Genomic DNA, 23,853 nt, shown 5'->3' with positions numbered 1-23,853 from the left:
AAGACTGAGTGTGAAAAGAGTCGAGTGAATGGATATAACAACTGCCAATGAAATTCATCTCATTTCATGCACGGTTTCAAAGCAAGCTGTAGTATCTCATTTTACCTTTGAACGTGTCATAACGGAGTTTTACGCTAACAATACAACATGCCGCCGAAGAAGTTTAGTGACGGTGAGAAGGTCTTGTGCTTTCACGGGCCAATGATCTACGAAGCCAAGGTAAATAACAGTATTGCAAATTTGTTGCTGTCAACTAGATTGGAAAGTTATGAAGTACACAATTTTTAGGTCATCACTTCACACACCTAAGTTTGCGTGGTGCATGTAGCTGAGAATGCGCAGTATTTTAGTATTCAATGCTGTGAATCTAGCAAATGAAGCATCGGCTTCAGTATCCTTGTATCGATTTGGAGGCCATGTGATCAGAAGAGTTACTGGCAAGTAATGAGACCATAATACAAATGCCTCTATTCCAGTAACAATTTTGGATTACTGTTATTATTCATAAGTTTCAGGGAGTTCGAAACGGGAAAAGTCTGACAATAAGAAAAAAATTCATAAGGTTGAGGGAGTTGAAAACGGGAAAGTTATTATTATTACCAAGAGTCCATAAACAAGAGTATTCAACTGTAATCTCTTTTCTATGGGCCAGATGCGCGGCGCACTGCCTTCATTACATCATTCAGCTGCAGCCCGCGCACTGCGGAAAATTAAACACCACACTTTCCCTCTGGTTTGAAATGAACTTTTGTACGGAACTGGAGTTCACGCGCCAAAATTGTTAGAGATCGCGTAGGTACTGGAACGAATCGAGCAAAACCGGATGGGCTCGTACGAGAAATTGTGAGTTTGAATGCATGCTTTCAGAGCGTGATGAAGGCAAATTACGTAATGAAGGCAGCGCGCCGCGCACTGACCCATAACCACAGTTGCATACTCTTGTTTATGCACTCTTGTTATTACACTGTACACGTATTAGGCACGTTTAGCAACGCAGAAGTTTGAAGGAAAAATCGAGTCTGGGAACGAGTGCAGAAACAAAGCTCGAAACCTCGTAAACTTGGATGCGAAGTTGTAGTGATTTGCGGAAGTAGCTTTCTCTTGCTCAGTGCGCACTTGAAACCGGCGAGAACATGTAGTAGTAACTACTCCCTGCTTGAGACTGAGTGTTTGAGTACGGTATTATTAAAATTCAAAAACACACACGTGACTTGGCTCTTTTTCACGAAAAAGGGCATACCGTGGCAGCTAAACCTCACACCTAATTAATTATATTGTCGCAAAATATCACCGCCGCCAAAAGTTTGAACTTTCGCGTTGCAAAACGTCCCTGTTATTTTGAATTCTTACAATCATGTACAGTTATGACAAGTAGAATCTGGACCGATGTACACTTGCAGCGCCGAAGCTGACACGGCCTTGCGCACAAGGCCATCAATAGCGATTCATGGTGCTCAATGTGTATATCGGTCCTGATTTCCCATGCCACAACTATAGTTTGTTGTGGTGAGTTTGCAGTATGCTAGATTCAGTGCATTGACTTGTTTCATTCATGATTGCTGAGAGGAGATTTATCAGCTAGGTACTCTGCAAATATTTTTCATGTGTGGGGACTGGGGATGGATGACAGTTGTACTGTTTATTACATTTTCCATTTCCAAAAACTCTGTGTGTCTGTGCGTGTGTGTGTATGTATGTGTGCATGTATGTGTGCATGTATGTGTGCATGCGTGTGTGTGTGTGTGTGTGTATGTGTGTGTGCATGCGTGTGTGTCTGTGCATGTGCGTGCATGTGTGTGTGTCTGTGTGTGCATGTGTCTGTGTGTGACTTTAGTGTATTCGAGGTCAGGTGAAGGACAAAGCTATGCAGTATATGATTCATTACAATGGCTGGAATAAGAGGTGGGTGAGCACTGAGCAATGTCAATACATGTACTGTGCATGCTCCTCACATGCTGTCTGGCGAACATGATTGAATCCCGATGTTTTGGTGATATTTGAGCATATCGTGCATACGCCTTGCTGCATACCGGTAATCCAGCATGTATTGTGTACAATGTACATAGTCGAGATAGTTTCTGTACATAGGCTAAAGGCATACGTACTTATACAGGTCTGCATAGATTCAAGGCATACATACTGGTATGCATAGACTCAAGGCATACATACAATGGTACGCCTGGAGTTGTGAGGTGTACCTGGCTCTTGTAGTGTAGGATGTAAGCATGCTACTATGGCCAGGTCAACAATACCAGCATTGCCGGGCCGGCGGCAGCCTTAGACATCCGGCACACTGCGTCCTTGATGGCTCCTTGACGTCATATTTCTATGGTGACTCGAGTACTGCGGCTCAGAATCTCACGAGACGCACCTCCAGGCCTTTGTGGCATGTCTCGGTGCATGCATGGCATGCACGCATTTGTGTTTCCCTGATCTTCAACCAAGATACTGTACTACCGTACATCTCGTGTATCGTCGCGCGTAGCAGTGACTTATGGGACACTTCAATGTGTAGTGTGACCGATTTTGTCTGACTGTCCTAGCTTCCAGCACCATGTGGCCATGTCGCGTTCAAAATAATATTGTGACCGGCATGTAGGGCTTAGCGCTCAGGCTGTCACGACCACCAGCTAGCTCTGTCATGGGCAGCAAGGCACAACTAATGCAGATTCATGGCATTTCATGCAATGACACTATTCAGCCATGCTCATCTTGGCCAGTCGTGAATGTGACACGTGAACCCGACCTTCCATGATATTAGGGAGGTTTCGCTCTACAGAATTGCGTATGAAAATAACGTAGGAACTGCATGTAATTTTCATACGTAAAAATCAGAGCTGTTGGGTTTCGCTCTACGTGATTTCTCCACAACTGCTAAACATGCCTTGTTGCTTTGGAGACGCGTTGGCTGCATGCGCCCACCGCATGCACCACGAACTGAAACCGCGTTTTCCATTTTATTTTGCACGTGGTGTACGGTGTGTGTACCTTGTTTTTCGCGCGGCTTGAACGTTGCCAAGGATAAATCCGGAAAATGCAAAAAATATTTCAAAAAGTCCTACGGAGGACCCAACGTAGGAAACGGCTTTCCTACGGAAATCCGTAGAGACATTTACGTATGAAAGTTGCCCTCGCTCCCCGGCGTGTACGACATACGGATTTTCATACGTAATTACGTAGAGTGAAACCTCCCTAATAGCTGGTTGTGTAGGATGTGCTTTTACAAATAACTCGTATACCATCTCCATCGAGCACAGACTCTGTTACGTTTTCTTTCATGGCCTTAGTATGAGTTCTATTTATCCGTTGCTTTTCTTATTCTACATGTATGTATGTTTGTGTATGTTTATGTGTACGTATGTGTACGTGTATGTGTGCAGGGTGCGTAGCACCCTTAAAAACCCTTGAAAACCCTGAAAGTTTTTCTTCCCCCGGGAATTCCCTGAAATCCCCTCAAATTTTGTATTTTATAGAAAATGTTCTTTGAATCCCCTGAAATTTGTTTTCCAGATCACGCGATCTGGTAGACCTCCGTACTCAGCGACTGACTGTACATGATATGCATAGATCTACGAGTGCCAATCCGGTCACCTGTACTGGTCATGTGAGTCGACGGCCTCAGCGGCCAGCGCAGCTCGCGTGACTCTTTAGTTCTTTACGGTATTTTTTGATCGCCATGTACGCTCGACTATCGACTGTGGTACGACGGTTCCTGACTGTAGCGAAACTGGAATCCGCCACTGCAACTGCTTTTCCGTTTTATTTGTTTGTTTTGACCTTCAACAAGACAAAGTGTCTTCAGTTTTTTTCTGAATGCCGAAGAAGTTTTACAGAGTGTACTTGTTCTCCATGCCGGAAGGCAAGTGTGTTTTCAACGATCGCTAGTTGTCTTTGGACCCGTACAAAGACTGGCTAATTCGCTAAGAACTCAGCGATGGAGAAGCATGATGGTGACGGTGGCTCTACTACTTGTAGTACAGTTGAACATCGATTATCCGCACATCGACTATCCGACCATTCGATTTTCCGTAACAGTTTTTTTGGGCGCACGTGCCGTAGAGTACGCACTGTGCATGTAGTGAGCCATTCAAAAAATACGAAAATTTTGAAAAGTAGCACTCTATTCTATTTACAATGTACATGTACATGTATTTACAGTGTGTTTTCTTATCCGGAACATTTGCCTTATCTGAACACCGCCTGACAGTTGTCTGCCCAGAGGTGGTCGGATAATCGGTGTTCAACTGTATTGATGATCAAATCTTCGATTGTTGACATTCTGAATCAGTGAACCTCTGTGTGGCTACGCATATGTGGTGTCTAGCGACTGTATGACATCTGTGAATACCCTTGAAATGCCCCTGGAAATCCCCTGAAATTTTGTGTATAGATTGTGCTACGAACCCTGTGTGTGTATCTGTACATGTCTGTGTGTGTGTGTGTGTGTGTTTGTGTGTGTACATGTGTATGTGTGTGTGTCTGTGTCTGTGTGTGTGTCTGTGTCTGTGTCTGTGTGATTGAATAGCTGGGATGAGTGGGTGCCTGAGAATCGAGTATTGAAGTACAATGATGCCAATCTGCAGAAGCAAAAAGAGCTGCAGCAGCAAAGGTACCTGTACAGTATTATTATTAAACATTGAGATTTTGTCAGTCTACATTGTTATCATGGACATGTATAGTGGTGGCAAATGAAATCCAATCTCTGGACATGAATAATAGCAGAGGTGCCACCTACACTGATCACTTCCGGAACTGTTTTTCCGGTGATGATAGAGTTTGATTTCACTTACCACCACTGTCACTTTATTACTTCAAGAAGTAGTTCTACAGGTAGGTAACAGTAATGATTGTAGTATCACTTGCTGCCACTTGTTACTAATTGAGCAGCTTCAAGGCAGAGACTAAGAGAACAATGTGGGTTTCACGCTAGCCTTGTAATGTAGCAAAGGGATTGGTGAAGCTGAGTCTAGGCGACTGTAATATTCCTTTGGGCTTAGCAGCTTTGCTCATCACATCCGAATAGAACAGGCGATGGGGGTGAGTAGGCCAGAACTCACCGTAACGTGGTCAAGGGCCGAAAATCCCATTCACTGCGTCCGTATGAAGTTCACCAGTTATTTATCCTATCATGTTCTGCTTGGAAACAACACTTGAACCTGCTGGAAGGCATGGTGGGATTGTCTAAGACCATCACAGAAGAAGTGGAAAATTCTCTGAAAAAATGCTTCCAGTTTCAATGGCTATGGCACTAGGCAGCAGGGATGGATTTATTGAATTCACTGTAGCTCTATGTGGTGTTTGATTGTGTCATGACTCTGTCGTGACTGTGTGTCTCTGCGGTGTAGTAAGAGCAGTAAAAAGATGACTCTGTCGTGACTGTGTGTCTCTGCGGTGTAGTAAGAGCAGTAAAAAGATGACTCTGTCGTGACTGTGTGTTCTCTGCGGTGTAGTAAGAGCAGTAAAAAGCGACGTGGAGGTCCTGATCGTACTGGTCTTGGTGATAAACATGAGAAATTGAAGAAAGGTAAGGGAGATGTGTTATCATGAAGATGGAGCAGCTTCTTTGCGTGTGTGTGTATGTGTGTGTGGTGTGTGTGTGTGTGTGTGTGTGTGTGTGTGTGTGTGTGTGTGTGTGTGTGTGTGTGAGTGCGTGCACATGTGTGTGCATGTACAAACAAGACCGGTCCTGGAAGCTCGAGGTAGAGTGCTCAATGTACGAATGTACAGAGCAGTATACACACACAACAGAGGCGAAAGGCTGTGTTAGCTGTAACTTAAAGTTTCACGCATCGAGCGATCATCAGACAGCAGCATTCACTATCGAATTCTCTACGAGCAGGCCTAGATATTTGATGCTAGTGTGGAAGTTAGTGCATATGTGCGAAGTGAAGACGTGGCATTGGGACAATGGTATTGAGTTGTTTTGTGAGAGTTAACGGATAAAGGTGAGAATAGAGGCGATAACAGGGCAGTGTTACCGAGTCATTAAAGGCGATAGCGACGGTAGCGCAAGACCACAGCAAGAGTGAAGAGGGAGAGAGAAAGCACCATGGCGCCAAACCTGGTGCAGGTTGCGCCATGTCGAAAAACTCACGTAACTGATGGTGAGAATCTGGACAAGTAATACTTGTTCTCGTGTCTGCATTTCGACACCAACTCCGACCTTTTATTGATGTTGACCGTTTTGTCTGCTTCCAGGATCTCCAGTTTCTCAGCAAGGCATAGGGGACACCGCTTGGTCGCGTTCGAGTAGGCCTGGGCCTTGGTGACGACGGCCCATTTCACAGAGTGCGGAGTGTTCTTCCGCTTGAGCTTCCATATGCACTTGGACAGCTCCGTGCTTTTTTCCATCCTCTCATGCCTCGTCGTGCTCATGTGGTTGTTGTATCTCTGTTTAAAGGGTGGTTCCGTTAGGCCGAGGTACTCGTGCCGCTGCTCTCTTCCGGTGTGCTGGACTGTTGCCTTGTACACGATGCATCGTACTTGGCAGTCGCCGTCCATTGGGCAGGTGCTTTTGTCTCGGCAGTTGCATCGTTTGTCGGGGACGTTCTTGTCCTGTGTTTGTCTCTTCCTTTGAACATGGTTGTTGTGGGATTTGACTATTGCGGACATATTCGGGGTTCGGATTTGTCAACAGGGAAATACCAACCATACCGGAAGCCGAACAACAAGCCCGTCTATGTCCACCAACTTTCCAATCACCCACCGGCCATCATCCAACAATTGCCAAAGACAATCAGCAGACGACTAACAGACATATCAAGTGACCGACACATATTTGAGGAATCGGCACCAGCGTACAACGATGCCCTCAGAGAGAGTGGATACGTGGAACGAGTCGAGTACATGGAAGAGAGGAAGGAGGAGACAGGACGAAGAAAGAGAAATAGGCGGCGCAACATCACTTGGTACAACCCACCCTTTAGCAAGAACGTGGCCACAGACATCGCACACAAATTCCTCCGACTCCTCGACACACACTTTCCTCACGGCTGCCGATTGCGTCAGATATTTAACCGCAACAACGTCAAAGTTAGCTATTCATGTATGCCGAATATGTCCGCAATAGTCAAATCCCACAACAACCATGTTCAAAGGAAGAGACAAACACAGGACAAGAACGTCCCCGACAAACGATGCAACTGCCGAGACAAAAGCACCTGCCCAATGGACGGCGACTGCCAAGTACGATGCATCGTGTACAAGGCAACAGTCCAGCACACCGGAAGAGAGCAGCGGCACGAGTACCTCGGCCTAACGGAACCACCCTTTAAACAGAGATACAACAACCACATGAGCACGACGAGGCATGAGAGGATGGAAAAAAGCACGGAGCTGTCCAAGTGCATATGGAAGCTCAAGCGGAAGAACACTCCGCACTCTGTGAAATGGGCCGTCGTCACCAAGGCCCAGGCCTACTCGAACGCGACCAAGCGGTGTCCCCTATGCCTTGCTGAGAAACTGGAGATCCTGGAAGCAGACAAAACGGTCAACATCAATAAAAGGTCGGAGTTGGTGTCGAAATGCAGACACGAGAACAAGTATTACTTGTCCAGATTCTCACCATCAGTTACGTGAGTTTTTCGACATGGCGCAACCTGCACCAGGTTTGGCGCCATGGTGCTTTCTCTCTCCCTCTTCACTCTTGCTGTGGTCTTGCGCTACCGTCGCTATCGCCTTTAATGACTCGGTAACACTGCCCTGTTATCGCCTCTATTCTCACCTTTATCCGTTAACTCTCACAAAACAACTCAATACCATTGTCCCAATGCCACGTCTTCACTTCGCACATATGCACTAACTTCCACACTAGCATCAAATATCTAGGCCTGCTCGTAGAGAATTCGATAGTGAATGCTGCTGTCTGATGATCGCTCGATGCGTGAAACTTTAAGTTACAGCTAACACAGCCTTTCGCCTCTGTTGTGTGTGTGCATGTATGTATGTATGTATGGGTGGGTGGGGGGCGTGCATGTGCGCCCGTGTGTGTACACATTTTTGTGGTATCACGCGAGTGCGTACTGTTACCTAATTTAGGTGTGATTTCGCCTCATTCCTTGCTCATGCCATACAGTCTACTCTCGATAAGTCGCGCGCCTGATCTTGAAGACAAAATGTGTGACTTATCGCGAGTGCTTGACTCACATAATCTGTTTACGGCACATATACAAAAGTGCATGCAGTCCGAATTGCAAAAGTGCTCTTGACTTGTTGCCAGTAGACTGTACTTGGATAGTTGTGAGGGGAGCACATGTAGTAGTGAGTTTAGACCAACAACCCCCACTTTCAACTAGGTACAGGATGCATACTTCTACCTAGATGGTATGCTAATTGCGTAAAGTTACATGTGCTTGTGTTTAAAACCGACTGATGGATGTACAGTGTGTATCGCCTATACTGTATAAGGTTGGTGGCTATAGCAATATACCGGCTGTAGTGATCAACTTCTCAAATTCTTTTATAATCATTTTCGAACTCGGATGGAGAGCCAAGGATTATTTAACTTATAAAAAGTAAAAAGGACCAAGGAACTACAAGTTACACTATAATGTCCACTAACACCACCAGTTACTAAACAATCAGCTCATGCGATAACATTGCACGACACTGACCGACGGTACTGACGTTCTACAACTAACTGGCTAACAGCTCTAGCACATCTTGGATGCGCACTCCAACAGCCTTCCAACTTGGAAGGTTCTTCTGAGTTGTATATCTGTCTGTCTGTCTGTTCGTCTGTCCGTCTGTTTGTCTGTCTTGTAGCTGAGGTTGTGGAGCCAACAAGGAAGCGCCGACGTGGTGATGCCATGATGACAGCAGATGTAATTCACTATGCTGTGTTTCCCTGACTAGTTCCCCTGTGTCACTTGTCTAGCACATACCCTTGTTGAGTGTTAGATGTCATACAGTTGTGGAGTGTTACATGTATGAGCCCCGTGTCCCTGCATGCCTAGTGCCTACACTACCTGTACACTGGAGCATAGTGACATCTGGCCGGGTGTAGAATCTACGGCTTGTCACACGTTTCAACACTGTAATGCATAAGCACCATCCTATCCTGTGCAGTACAGTGTTGTACGGTGCATTACAGTGCAGTGCAGCTCAGTACAGTACATGTACTGTCGTGGACATGGAAATCCAGTCGCAGCTCAAGCAGCCCCAGGGCGCTGGCCATACAGCCGTCAGTATGCATGCGATCAACATGTGCACTGTGCATGCAACGTTCTACTGTATTCGCACTGAGGACGCCGGCCTCGGTCATTCGACCGGATTTCCATGTCCACGGTAGTGGATTCACATGTGGTTCATGCATGGCTGAAAAGCATGCTCTACCACGTCTTAATCAAGTTCACTAGAATTCCTCTGATCCGTATTACTGTCAATCCACGCGCATGCTCCGACTAAGGTGCGCCACAGTGCCATGTTGTGGTGTGCACAGCTGCGTGCTCTCTCTTACCACCATCATGTGTATGGTGTGCTCTCTCTTACCACCATCATGTGTATGGTGGCACATGTACAACCATGTTTTGTCTCAATGTATTGACCTTGTGTACAATGGATAGATAGATGGGACAGAGAGAGACAGAGAGAGGGGGGGGGGGGGGGGGGGGCTGGGGGCATTCATTGAGCGTGACAGCAGATGTGTAAGCCTGGCTATCCTCTATACCGGGTACCCTTGGTAACTTACTCATACTCATACCCAGTACAGTGTACCCAGTACAGTGTACCTAGCTAGGCAGTACCTACATTGTATTTGACTGTGTATATCGAAATAGCTCTTCACTTGTAAGAAGAGCCTAAACAGAATATCTGAGGTCTTTCATACACAACATAAACAAGAACGTCCCAAACTCTTCTGCCACACTAGGTGTTGACATTGTTTCTTCATGTATCTGTGTAGGAGGACAGTTCCAGTAAACGTGCCAGCAATCAGATTGTTCTAACCGTACCCGATGCACTGAAGAGATGGCTACTGGATGACAATGACCTTGTTAATAAGCAGAAACAGGTACTGTTCTGTGTTCTACTTTGCTGTTTTGTGCTATGTTCTATTTACAGTAGTACGTTGTATGTTCTAATTTGTTCTACTACGCTGTTTTGTGTTCTATGTTCCACTCTGCTGTTCTGTGTTCTTCTGTTTTCTACTGTGTTCCACTGTATTGTATTGTATTCATGTATTGTGCAATGGTGTTCCACCACCTTGTAATACCGTAAAAGTCCGTAAATAAGTACGTATTTACTTTCGAATTTAGTGACCACACCCGTACTTACTTTCGGGCGGGTACTGACTTTCGGGCACGAACTAACTTTCAGACCTGACTTGTGTGTAGTGGAGAAGTCATTTTCATGTCGATGGACACGCTACGTGCTGCATGTGCGAATCGTACCGGTACTTATTTCGGGCAGTATATTTATCGGGCTTGACTTGACTTCAACAGACAGAACCAAAAGAATGAAGGGGGTATTTCTTTCGGGCAGGTACTTATTTACGGACTTTTACGGTATGTTGTCAAACTAAAAAAAGCGTGTAACCTAACTGCATGTATGTACAAAATCAATGTTTGTTGGCTGTATGATCATGGTGATCAACTCAACGAGTTTTGGTACTACAGGTAGATTTAGAACTCCTTTTCATGATGAAAATCTTAGGCTGCAACCACACTACGTGAAAATCACAGTACACAATTTCGTGCATATTTCAGTACAAGTTGGTACGCAACCACACTGCACTTTTCGGTCTGCATAGATGACGTTTTCACGCGACCAGCACGTGACGTTGTCGTACCAAAGCGTATACACGCTGGAAAACACCAGAAAATTCAGAAACAAGTTTATGAAGAAGATTTCACCTGGCCTTGTCGTTGCAAACATTGCGTCTAGAGTAGTTTGTTCTGCTTTGTGTCGTGAACTTGCACTACTGGAGTTGCGATTTGTTGTGGCTATGCCTCCCTTCTTCCAGAGACAATGCACTGTCGCTCTATGGGCACTGCCAAGGATTACAGTTATCCTTGCAGCTCACAACGATGCTTGGAAAATGGTGATGCAGCAGATGCAGCAATTCGAGCAATTGTTTACAAGAGCACACATTCTCCTCATCGCCTACTTCGTGCTGAGTCGTACCAGAGACCGTCAGACGTTTATTGTGGACTGCTCATCCTGAGAACGAGATTGCATGGTCTATGGAAAATGCACAAACGTCACAGCTACGGCACAAAAGAACAGTCCAACTCGGAGGAGTTTCAGAAGAAACTACTCTCAGCCCCGTACTTGATCACTGAGGAGCACAAAGGCCGAGAACGGCAAATTGAGTTCAAAAACAAACAAAAGACTGATTCTTTACGACGACCAGCTAGCTGCGAACAGGAGATGGAACGCGATAACGGCAAACGTGGCTTTCTACAGGGGTGCGCTGGTTGCTGAAAACCTACAAAGCGCGTTTTGCATTTCTTGCCCGTTGCCAAGACGATTTCTACTGTAACGCCGTTTGTACGTGATTTTATACCTAGTACTAACCTAGTGTGGTTGCAGCCTTACAAGCCACGTACTCTACCAATTCCTGTCAGGTTCTGATGCGGTAGGGTGGTAGAGCTTTGTAGAGCTATCATGGCTAGTTAAAAAACATGGACTACTCTGACTCCCAAGATTGGAAAAACATGGACTACTCTGACTCCCAAGATTGGAAAGTTGAAGTAATGAGCTACTACTACCAGTAATAACTACCCTTCCTGAATAGTCGCAAAACGTAGAATTTAGAAAAGCGATCCTGTCAGCTTTTCTTTTATTGTGTTGAAATAGTATTCAGGGGATTTCTTTGCAGAAATGTGCTTTTTTCTATTGATGTGTTTGTGCACAGCTTTTGGAGCTACCCAGTAAATGTACTGTCAGCACATTTCTAGCAGACTTTAAGAAAACAATTGAGTCAGACAGAAAGAGACATGGGTAAGACAATAAGCCTTATGCAGGTTTTACAGATACCCGAAATCTCGTAGAGTCTCGTAGAATCCTGTAGAACCGGTCAGGTGTTGAATGTGCAGGACCATATTCTGTTTACTGTTATTCCCACTAAGAAATGGGCCCTGAAGGTATTTCATACGAAACCCTTTTCCGACAAAGATCTAGCGAGTCGTTAGTTCTCTATCCAAAGTGATGCGGCTGGAAAAGCGATTGATTTTCATTGATACTGAGGTGAAATTGGTCAAGTGTGCATGTATAGCACACAATGAACACCCAACCGGGTATGTACACACCTACGGCCCTAGTACAGAACTTCATACATCGGTACAACGTGCATAAGGACCATATGCCGTGTCACTGTGTACCGTAGGCGTAGTACTGATAAGGATGCTAGAAGCCGCACATTTTTTCTTGTCGCACAAAGCCATTTGGTCAAATAAGAATTGGCTGCGTTGATTTGATTGGCTGGAAGTGTAGGTTGCGTCATGTCAGCCACTTAGTCTTTATCCAGTGTATGGCCTCGGGGTGGTAATGTTTTCTATTTAGGCCATGGTAAAAAATAAAGTTGATTCTCAGGTCATGAGCCTGTGAAAATCGGTGCGAGCGAGCGATTTATTATTTTTTTCCAAAGATAGGGTCACACATACACTCAAACCCCTCATATCCGGACGCCTCAGACACGGGCACGTCTCTCTACCGGGCACCTTCAGCTTGAGTTCCTATAGCACAAATGCGTCGAATTTGGGTTTTTTGAACTTTTTTCCGTATGTGGAAGTGCTTATGTTTCACTGCCAGCCTATGTAATCCCCACATTTTTATCAATGGGTTCCTTTTGTATCCTCAACATGTGCAATACGTGCCAAATAAACTTCTTCAAAAAATGATATCATACATGGTAGATGAGTCATTCTGAGATACGGGCAAATCTGAGATACGGGCAGTGCCCGGTCCCAAGGTGCCCGGATAAGAGACGTCCGAGTGTATGTACATGGTCACATGTTCATATATTCAGGCCAGGGAGTAGAACAATACCGGTATTTTACTACTCCCTGATTCATGCCTTTCGCATTGACCGTTTTCTCTATGTTTATATCACACTTCAAGTACAGCAGTCAAGCAATCACATTAAATTTTGATCAACATGTTCGGTGTATTTCACGTTGCCTCTTTCTAGGGTGCTTGAGGCTCTGTGGATGGAGCCGCTTTCTTCGCCTTCTTTGCTGCGCTGATGGCACCAACCTGCGACTTCTTGCGCTTGCCAATATGCGGCTTGCTTGCAAGGCAATCAGGGCATGTAGGCATGTGCTCGACTCCGTCTCCGTGCAGCACATTGTCGGACCCACCACACTGAATGCAGACGACTGGGAAGCAGCCGGCCGAGTAGTAGGGCATTTCCAATGCCTGCGTGCATGTCAGGTTTCCCCGAACATACACACATGATGCAACGTTGGCGTCAGCAGATGTATCACCAGCCAAGTCTTGGATAGATGCGCCACAAGAGAACAGCATAGCCAGCATCGCATCCAGCGCAATGACATCCTGAGCCTTCAGCTTCCGCTCTGAGTAGAGGACCCGTGGACGATCACACTCGGAGCACGCAACAGTCCTCATGACATTCTTTGCTGTCTGGGCTGATGGCGTAAACGGAATGCCATGCTGCTGCTTGCCGTTGGCAAGGGAAGAACGGTGCTGCTCCGTGGTCCTCTGGCCATACACTTCTTCAAATGGCCGGTAGTGCTCACCAGATTCATCTGGGATGGGATCGGGGATGTGGTGGAGGGTCTCAAACAGCTCATTAGGCAGACAGCGTGGCTTGCAAATGCTGCATGTTTCCTCGCCGCACTTCTTGATCGAGAAGGAGTACCAGCGGCTCTGACAGCAATGGTCGAGGAAGCGCTGCAAACCAGGACGGTGCCGTAGGACTGTTTGCTGTTGGTCATCAGGCGTGGTGAGAGGGTCGATGGTCTTCAGCAGCTCGAACATGCCCTGCATCTCTGCATCACTTGCGCTCTCAAATGTGCCGAAGGGCGTACCTTTCAGCTGCAGCCGTGAAAACAGCGCCGATAGGAGGGACTTGGGCTGTTGCATAGCATCAAGCATTGCAGCCGTCAGCCCTGCGTCCTTTTCCGCAGCAGCACGGATCTGTGACAGAGAGTTGCACGACTTCAAGACCTTCTCGAACCTCTCCTCGCAGCTGGATCTCATCAGCCCCATTGACTGCATAGCCAGGTTCAGGAGACTCATAGCTCTCTCCACTGGATTCCTCCAGCTGTTGACTTGTGCGGTGGAGTGTGCACAGCCACCAGGCAGTCCAGGTCATTCTTGAGGAACAACGCTATCAGGGAGAGCTTGGTGGACAAGTAGGTTACACGGTGGTCTGGACCACCATCGCTGTACAGGAACAGCATCGGCTTGGCGAGGTTGCGCATCGCTATCAGTGATGATGACTCTGTTGCGTGGCGCAGTGGTGAGCTTGCTTCAAAAGCAGCATCTTTGACGCCAACATTCACCTGTCCGACGAAGAATGTTCCACCAATGTCCTCCGGTACGTCGCACACCAGGGCTACCGATGGGACCAGGCTGCAAAGTCGTGATCGCCGACTGCGAACGTCTTCCCCACTGCAACAAGAACTCGCTTGCCCCGCTCCACAGCTGCAAGTGGGTAGCCAGGCGCACTAACTTTGCAATGGTGTTTGTTGTCGACTGCCACCATGGTCACATGGTCACGGAATTTGATTGCCATTCCACGGAGATACTTGTATAGTGCTGCCGCATAGTGGTCGTCAGGGTGTGGGAATCTCCATTGCCGTGACTGGATGGCAAAGCGGACATTCAGAGCACCAGTGTGATGAATGGCTCGCTTGCATGTGGGGTCCTTTGGAGCGAACTGAAGGAGTAGCCACTTCACTGATGGCTTCTTCACATCTTCCGGAAGACGCTGCGAGACAATCCTGTGGAGGTCGGAAGCGGACATCGCTGACACCATGTGCATCAGGGGGCTGTGGCGACGGTCATCCACTGCAGTTTGGACAGTCTCCTCCAAGTACCGGCGGCACTCTTCCTAGAAGATCTGGTTCTGCTCTGGGCGGCCGGAATTGAGCTCTCTCAAGTCCCATACGGTACCAGATCGGCATCCTCGCTGTTCATCACAAACCGTATCCGATTGTCGACAGCTTCCGTGGCGGCACTATCCGCCGCACTTGCATCATCTGTATGCCAGCTGAGCACAAAACAACATCACAGAGACATAGATGCACACATACAGTGAGACAATTTTCAATCAGATGACAGAAGATGAGCATAGTGTCACGCATGCACACAGTGAGAAATCTACACAGTTGCACTTTCAAGTATGAGCTCATACGTCAGACACACAAGCTATTCTCAACATGTCACACAGGCACACAGACATACACACAGACATACATACACACACACACACACACACACACACACACACACACACACACACACACACACACACACACATCAAAACAAGATCGTCAACGTCTGTACCTGTGAGTTCTCTGTAGAGGGCACGGATCTGGGCAGGCTTCAGGTTGCAGATGCGGCCAGCCTTCTTTGAAAATTGACGACACATCGAGCGAGTATGAAAGATCGGTAGGTCTTTCTTCATTTGTGAAATGCACTTGTTGCTCTTCAGCAGCTCATTATCAGAACTGAATGAAGGATCAATTTTCCAGATGAAGAGGAAATCACCAACGTTGTGACCACTTCTGTACACGAACTTCCTCACCGGGAACGGCATGACGTCACAAAGATGCTTCCGGTACATGCGTGCACCAACACTAGCAGAAGCTTCAAAATCATTGACAAACACAGCCTCGTACAGATCGGCAGATCTAAGCTTACTCAGCAGGCTGGTGTACGTTGCGGTGTGCTGAGGAAGAAGAATGGGTGTTGGCTTGAGAACCATCGTGGCGCAAGCATCGTCCTGGTTACGAACAGGCACCAGGTGTGACTGATTGGTAGCAGTGGTCTTCACGTGTTCTTCCAAGTAGATGCAGTACTTTTCCAGTTTTCCAACAAGTTCCGTCACAGCACTGGACAGTTCCTTCACTGATGTCTTCTGCATCCAAAGCTGTAGACTGCACTGCTCTAGCTTGCCCTTTAACCCGTGCTGTGCAGTGTGCTTCGGGACAATTTCTGTGCTGTGTGGCCATGCTTCTCGGGCTTGTTGTACCCAAGGAATTGATGAAAGAGCTCCGGCACAGCACATGCTCTACCTTTCAGCGTTTTGCTGTGCGGATCGAGGTACCACAGAAGTTTGCTCAGAAGAGAGACGAACGGCACTCCATGGCTCTCCAACTGCTCCGTGCGCCAACCGATTCCCACGCCCTTCAGCCACGCGACAATGTCGAACTGGAGATCAAGTTTACCGTTGATCCCATGCGACGGAACGTCTGGCCAGCATTGCTGCTCCGACGCTGCCATCATCCTATCGAATGCCGAAACCTGCGGCTGGACAGGAGCCCCAGCAGGCGCCGCGACGAGGTAGGACAAGTACAACGGCTTCTCGTAAGTGTCGATGATGTCTCCGAGCGTCAGCGCGATAGCGTCGTCGGGAGAGCATCTCTGAGGATTGGCATCGTTCACCGACTTTCCGATGTGAACTGAGAAGGGTTCCTCAGCATGTTCGGTTACGAGTACGGACAGACGAGCGTCCGCCACCGACAGTTGCCCGCACAACTTCTTCACAACAAAACCCTTCGTCAACTCCGAACATTTCCCGCTGCCAGTCACCCGTAGCGAAACGACAACACTTTTCACACAAGTCACCGCACCGCAGCGGCAAAGGTCGTCCGTCTCCATCACCAGACCATTCCGGCTAGAAGCTGAAAGTCAACTACACTCCCACTTCGAGTCTTGAGCAGAAACTACTTGAAAAGGAAGAGACCAGGAAGCAAAAGCGGTCATGCGGCAAGATTCTCCTTGACCCGAATGCTTCTGGCACGCCCCAGGGCACGCAACAGTACGCGAGATACAAAAGTGGCCCGTCGTATACACGTAGCACAAAGCCAGTCCGTTTCGCGACACTCGATCGAGTCGAAGAATTGAAATCGGACCTGCTGCGCGTGCAACATGATCACACCTACACGTGAGCTTGCTCCGGATGTGAACTCGGATCCACTTGCACTTCGCTGGCACACGCTTAGTGCTGCACTGCATGCACACGCTTAGTGCTGCACTGCATGCACACGCTTAGTGCTGCACTGCATGCACACTTGTCGAGTCTCACTAGCACTGCATGCACACTTGTCAAGTCTCACTAACACTGCCATGTACATGTATCTGTATACAAACAGTGCAGTGTGTACTAATACACAGCATGCCAGGACTGTACAGTGCAGTGTGTACTAGTACACAGCATGCCAGGACTGTACAGTGCAGCCGTATTTGTACATCATGCATGGCCTTCCGGCCAATGTGCGCACATGCATGCATAGAATTAAAAAAAATCGTCGTTGCGCCGCCGAAAATCGGTGCGCGCGTACTTGAGAATCAAAGATAATTTTTACTATGGCCTTATGTGCTACTGTACTGCTCTTCTTCAATAGTATTGTGCACACGTGTGTGTGTGTGTGTGTGTGTGTGTGTGTGTGTGTGTGTGTGTGTGTGTGTGTGTGTGCGTGCGTGCGTGTGTGTGGTGTGTGTGTGTGTGTGTGTGTGTGTGTGTGTTGTTTCAGCATTGCCAGTGAAGTATGTGCTGGTATCGTGGAGTACTTCAATGTTCTACTTGGCCCACAGCTACTCTACAAGTTTGAACGTGCTCAGTATGCTCAGGTTAGTTATATCATGTGCATGTACCGTAAAGTACCGTTAACACCCCCCCCCCCCCTCCCCAGGCCATGTCGCTTCCCAGCTGGTTTTTCAGCCAGGGACGGGAATTAGATCAAGTCGTTCAAGTGCAGTACAATGTACAAAATGGCAGAAGATCAGACCTGGCATGCTGGATTGAGCACATTTTCATATTGCACTCGAACATATTGTGTACAGCAGTACATGCGTCGGTTCAACATCGTATTTCGTTGTATACGCCGACGTCGCTTCACAGGCAGAAATTCTACAGGGGGCGGAAATTAGAGCAGGGGAGGGTCAACGGTACTTTACGGTACACGTATGTCGTGTACACTAACATTGGGCACTGAAGATCAGCCTGCTGATAACGGTTTGGTGACGTTAGTACATAATTATACCCAGTCAGGTGAGTGTAGTACCCGGTCGGGTGAGGTTAATACCTGGTTGGGTGAGGTTAATACCTGGTTGGGTGAGGTTAGTACCCGGGTGAGGTTAGTAGTACGTAGTTTTTTATTGTTTTTTTTTGTTTGTTTTTTTTAGTTCGAAACAAGTAACTCCACAGCTTAAAAGAAAAGCCAAAAACTAAACCAAGAGCATGTGCGTTAAACTCATGTTATTTAGAAAGGCAGGACAAGTGAATACTTGGTCAGTCCATTGTTCATGATGGTGTCCGACGGTTACGTCGGCAAGCGAACCTCCGCCACTGCTAAAGCAGCGTGGCCTCAGCAGGAGGGTTCCAATTTCAAACCAAAATTGATACGCCTACGACTGCGAATGCACATGGTACATGATTTCAGAAGGCTGAAGGAAATCCTGCAACTAACGAAGGGCATAACATGTGAGTAGTGCTCGCCCCTCTTCTCAGCCAACAGATGAGCAATGTGTTTGTAGAGTGCCGTTGACGCCAGACCCATCCCGCCACTGGTTGACATGATCGCCGGAACAAGCGAGGCTTGCTCAACCTGCCTCGCGCTCCCCTCATACTAGTGCCTTCTCTTTTTTCCTTCCGTGTCGCTGATACATAATACTTGTAGTATGCAGTGCAGATCAATTTGAGCGTCAGTGAGGGTTAAAAACTCGTATATCAATAAGTGTTCGACTGCCCCACAAACCATTGGCAACGACATCCAACCGGGCACGGTCCTCCACATTCGCGGTAGTAGCACGTAGTACCCAGTTGGGTGAGGCCCGTCCAAAACAGTTTATGCGTGTGCCACGGGAATGAAATGTTGCGATATAGCGTTACTTCATAACTGGTTGATTGGCCTAAACCGGGCTTTCATAGGCCAATCAACCAGTTATGAAGTAACGGCTTTCATACAGCGTATCTGGTGCATGCGTTCCCCTCGGCAATAGATGACCGTAGGGTATCTACTATGTACAGTACAAGTCCTCTAGCCTGGACTCTCCAGTTCCGGGGACCTTGCTAATCCCCTCTTGAGTCACCAAATGGGCTTTTCAATAACAGCAAATCAAGTTTAAAAAAAAAAACAGCACGAAAACTATTGATTGGCATACGAATTGTTCACTTGCATGCAATCAGTATGTATGTTCTGAATTACTGACAGTTCCTAGTTACGGGCAGTGCCTGGTCCCAATATGCCAGGGTAAAGGAGCTCTGCTGTACTTTCAACCACGTAGTGGTGGGAGCCTCACTAGTGCTTCTGTAACCCAGCTGTAAGGGGAGAGGGCGAGGGGGGGGGGGGGGGGGGGCTGTAAAAAGACTTCTAGTCTGTGGGGATTGCCTGAGTAAAATACTAAGTAAAACAACAACAACAACAACAACAACAACAACAACAACAACATGCATATGTACAATCATGTATGTGCCTCCCTAGCTTGTACTGGATCACAGTGAACTGTCGGTGTCTGAGATCTATGGAGTGGAGCATCTACTACGATTGTTTGGTGAGAAGGGATTTATTGTTGGAGGAATTATGCGCATGCATGTGTGTGGGGGGGGGGGGGGGGGTCGGCCTCTGCCGCTCACCTGTGATCTGTGCTGTTCGTGGTACCCGGTGTGTACAGTGCCTGAATTGATTCTAGTAGCAGAATTCTTATACTGATAGATCACCTAACGTTGATGAGAAAATCTTGGTTTAGTTCTTCTTTCACCATTCAACCAGTCACCATTCACTTTACTTCTGACATACAGTCGACTCCACTTATAACAAACTCGCATATAGCGAATTATGTGATATAGCGAACCATTGTCCATGTCCCCGTTTGACTGCGTTTCTGTTAATACGAACTTTGGTTATAAAGAACTAATTCTCCTGCACAATGGTGTTTGTTATAATCAGGAGTCCACTGTACTATGTTTTAGCTTGCAGTAACTTAGACTAACCTGTCTTCCTGATGTATCTGTTTTGTGAATTTGTAGTATCATCTAAGTTGTTGTGTGAGTTGATTGCTGTTGCTATGATTGTGTTCTTGTCGCCCCCCGTCCAGTACGTCTTGGTTCAGTGTTATCCTACACTGGGTTGGAGGAGCAGAGTTGTAATCTTCTTCTTCCACATATCCACGCTATCCTTGGGTGAGTTCATGTGCTGCTTGGCCATGCCATCTGTTAGATTTACAACAGCAGACAGCTGGCAAAGAAGTGGAGTTTGTAGATGTTCGTTGGTGTAGCAATACAATGTACATTTAGAAGTTCGGTCCTGGGACCAATGGTACGCAGTGCATGGACCTGATCTAGGCATGCCAGATGACTGGGAACATCTCCTATCTACAGTTGTGGCAAGTGAAATCCGACACTTGCCATAGGGGACAGCGCCACAAATGGACATCAGTGATGTAATGCACTGCACCTAATTTGTACTATAGAGCCGTATGCATCCCAAACTGATCGAAAGGTCACAGCGTAGATACACACAGTTCACAAATATGGTACACATAAGGAGTATTGGTATCCAATCCCCATTTATTTTTGCCAGCACCTTTTGAACCTTGACTGTGATGAGTACGAGTTTTGTTATCAGACAGATAAAGTAGTTGTATGTAACACATGTACTGTACGTATGCAGGGCTGCAGGGGCTGCAGACTGCATGGTGCAGTCCCTTATGCCAAGTGTTGGATTTCACTTGCCACAACTGTAGATGAGTTGGGCATACTCTAGTAGCACAAACCAGATGTACATTGTGTGCATGTGTGTGTGCATGTGTGTGTGTGCGTGTGTATGTGTGTGTGTGTGTGTGTGTGTGTGTGTGTGTGTGTGTGTGTGTGTGTGTGTGTGTGTGTGTGTGTGTATGTGTGTGGGTGGTTACCAACAGCCAGTGTATGCCGGAGTATGTGGTGTGGTGTGTGTGTAGAAAAAGAAAAAAAATGGAAAAATGAAAAATAGGGATTCACTGGCCAGAAAAAGTCACTTCAAACAGCTGTGTGGTGGATACCAGGCTAAAAATAGTGGCGGTCAATTCATCAGCCTTGCAAGCTGTTGGATGGTGTAATCCCAGCACAAGTTGCTATGTCTAAAACATAGCTGTTCGCTATCATCGCTCCCGCGATGGGCATGTCTGAGGTCTGAGGTGTGTGTGTATTTATGTTTTGTGCTGGAGGTGAGTGGAAGGAGATTTTTGAGCTGGTTTTTTTATGAGTTTTCTTCCACGGGCTGAGTTGTAGACTCACAGTAAGTAGAGCAGCTGTGCTGATCGAGGCAGCCTTCATCCTGCTGCCGCGGACGAGGACAATTCAGCGTCGACAACATGGTCACCTCGGATATGACGACTCGCGCTGACCCTCGTCCGCCTGAGCGCGGAGGAGTTGCAAACCCTCGCTCAGAGCTTAGCTCGCAGCATGCACCAGCCGCTCGGAGGTTCGTGCTGTCTCTGGGAACCTGGAATGTGAGGATTCTTGTTGAGTCCGACGGCGACGTGAATACGGCTTCAAAATTTCAAAAAAACCAAAACATTTGTTGCAGGAAGAAAAGAAAATTGACCTCCCGTCGCTCCGCAAAAGCAAAAAACAAACAATGAAACAGCCGTTCACGTCCCGCCGGACTCGCAGGGCCTCATGCTGTGTCCCGAAGACAGCACTCCTTCAAGTCGCCCCGTTTGGGGACACATAGCCAATTGTGGCAGTGGGCGAAGGAAGGGAAGGTGTATGTGTGTGTGTGTGTGGGGGGGGGGGGGGTGGGTGGGTGGGTGGGTGGGTGTGCATGAGCCTGTGTCTGGTCTGTGTGTTTTTTTTCTTGCAGATATTTGAGTGAGAATAGCCAGAAATACCTGTCTTCTGATAACTACCATGCTCCACCACCAGAGTATCACCGTCGCCTGTCATGAGAAGGGCAGTACTGCTTTGACGTTCATCTCTAGTCATCACTGTCTCTACTACTACTTCTGCTGGGCATGTTGACGTGATGGCAATGGACATAGATATGCGTGGACAGCAGCCAAACTACTGGCATGATGTGCTGCGGTGGCGGTAGCGGCGAGTATGCCTTATTTCATTGTATAGCCGTTGAGTGTTCGACTAACATACAATAGTCGTATTGTGCAGTTGTCGCCTTGTGCTACTGCAGTACTGGCGATGCTGAGACCGGTGTTCGTGTTATCCATACTTTGGTCTTGCCTGGCGACTTTTTGGGTGACACTGCTCATGATGCTGGTGACATGCTCATTGTGTTACATGCACAGCAGCCGTGTGAAGGACACTCTGTATGCATTTGTTGGCATGTATGCCGGCTAGCTGCAATGCTCCACTGCGGCAGTACCAAAGCTGGAGGAAATGTGTCCCCTCCTCTTAACTGCTGATGTGTCTTCTCTTGCGATGCGCTGAGTTTTCCAAGCATGTTTACACCCACAGGCACAACCGTATACTCATCGTCCTACTCTCTCTCTCTCTCTCTCTCTCTCTCTCTCTCTCTCTCTCTCTCTCTCTCTCTCTCTCTCTCTCTCTCTCTCCATCTCCCTCTCTCTCTCAGGGGGCTATGAGTAGAACAGTGGTAGCATACAGTGGTATGTTTGAGTGTTATACTTCTCTGCTCTACCTCTGCTCATGGTTGTACTAGGCGCTACCTGTGGTCATACTGCCATGTGGTCATACTGCCATGTGGTCATACTGCCATGTGGTCATACTGCAATGTGGTCATACTGCCATGTGGTCATACTGCCATGTGGTCATACTGCCATGTGGTCATACTGCCATGTGGTCATACTGCAATGTGGTCATACTGCCATGTGGTCATACTGCCACTGCTTTCCCTGTTTACAGTGTTTAGATCTCATTGATGCTTTGTCATGTACATGTAGACTGTGCGTGTGGTGCTGGCCCCGTGTGTGTGTGTGTGTGTGTGTGTGTGTGCACGCGTGTGAGAGAAAGAAAGTGTGTGTGTGTGCTACTGTTTGTTGGTATGTAGAGGTATGCGTCTAAGAGCGGATGCAAGTGCTCTTTTCTCCCTGATCTGCAAGTAGTATATGTAACAACTATTGCAGGCAACTTTTTATCTTTTTTATTCCACACGGTTTGCGTTTTGTTTTTGTTTCATGTGCTTGTGTGTGTCTTGATGAGAGGCTCCACTGAGCTCCAGCACAGCGTGACTATGACTCATCCTTGCTTGTACATGCTATTGTATTACTCTTATCCACTGCCCTGCTCATTTTCTTTCTGTCATATTAGCTTGGCCATACATGCCGCTTGCCAGTACTTTAATACTCCTTAGAAGGCATTGATTATGTAACAGCTTCGCCTTGCAGCCGCCCTATTTCACCTGGCCTAAATTGAGTATGGGATAATAAAATAATAGATCATGCCTTCATTGTGTTCCCTAGCCCCCCCCCCCCCCCCTCCCCTTCGCGCGCTTCAAACTACTTCAAGTACAGAATGATATTATAACGTTACTAGATGAGTACGTGTTCCTTGTTTTCGTAAGCCTCGCTCGTGCTTACGCTGCTGGTGTAGTGTTTTGTTTTTGTTTGGCTTCATTCTGATTATCTTAGCACATGACACCAACAAAGTTGTGTTTTATTTACTGTTTTATTTACTGTTTTATTCTTCTGATTTATGATACCTCATCAATCTTGTTCGTATATGCTGGTCCCTTGCTTTGACTTGCTCTGGACTTTGTGTCCAATTCCACA

The 23,853-nt window shown here is 47.1% G+C and overlaps 1 protein-coding gene across 1 annotated transcript; it reads left to right on the top strand.

The window, feature by feature from the left end:
* LOC135822318 (mortality factor 4-like protein 1) lies at positions 1-23,853 on the top strand. The gene is made up of 11 exons (XM_065335060.1): positions 1-219; positions 1,835-1,902; positions 4,526-4,609; positions 5,451-5,524; positions 8,764-8,822; positions 9,902-10,009; positions 11,855-11,940; positions 17,664-17,760; positions 19,614-19,683; positions 20,227-20,311; positions 21,972-23,853. The coding sequence occupies exons 1-11, from the start codon at positions 148-150 to the stop codon at positions 22,054-22,056; spliced, it is 888 nt and encodes a 295-aa protein (XP_065191132.1). The 5' UTR covers positions 1-147; the 3' UTR covers positions 22,057-23,853.

Source organism: Sycon ciliatum, chromosome 8 (assembly GCF_964019385.1).
Source record: "Sycon ciliatum chromosome 8, ocSycCili1.1, whole genome shotgun sequence".
NCBI classification, from domain to species: domain Eukaryota; kingdom Metazoa; phylum Porifera; class Calcarea; order Leucosolenida; family Sycettidae; genus Sycon; species Sycon ciliatum.
This window is presented reverse-complemented; position numbering and strand designations above follow the sequence as displayed.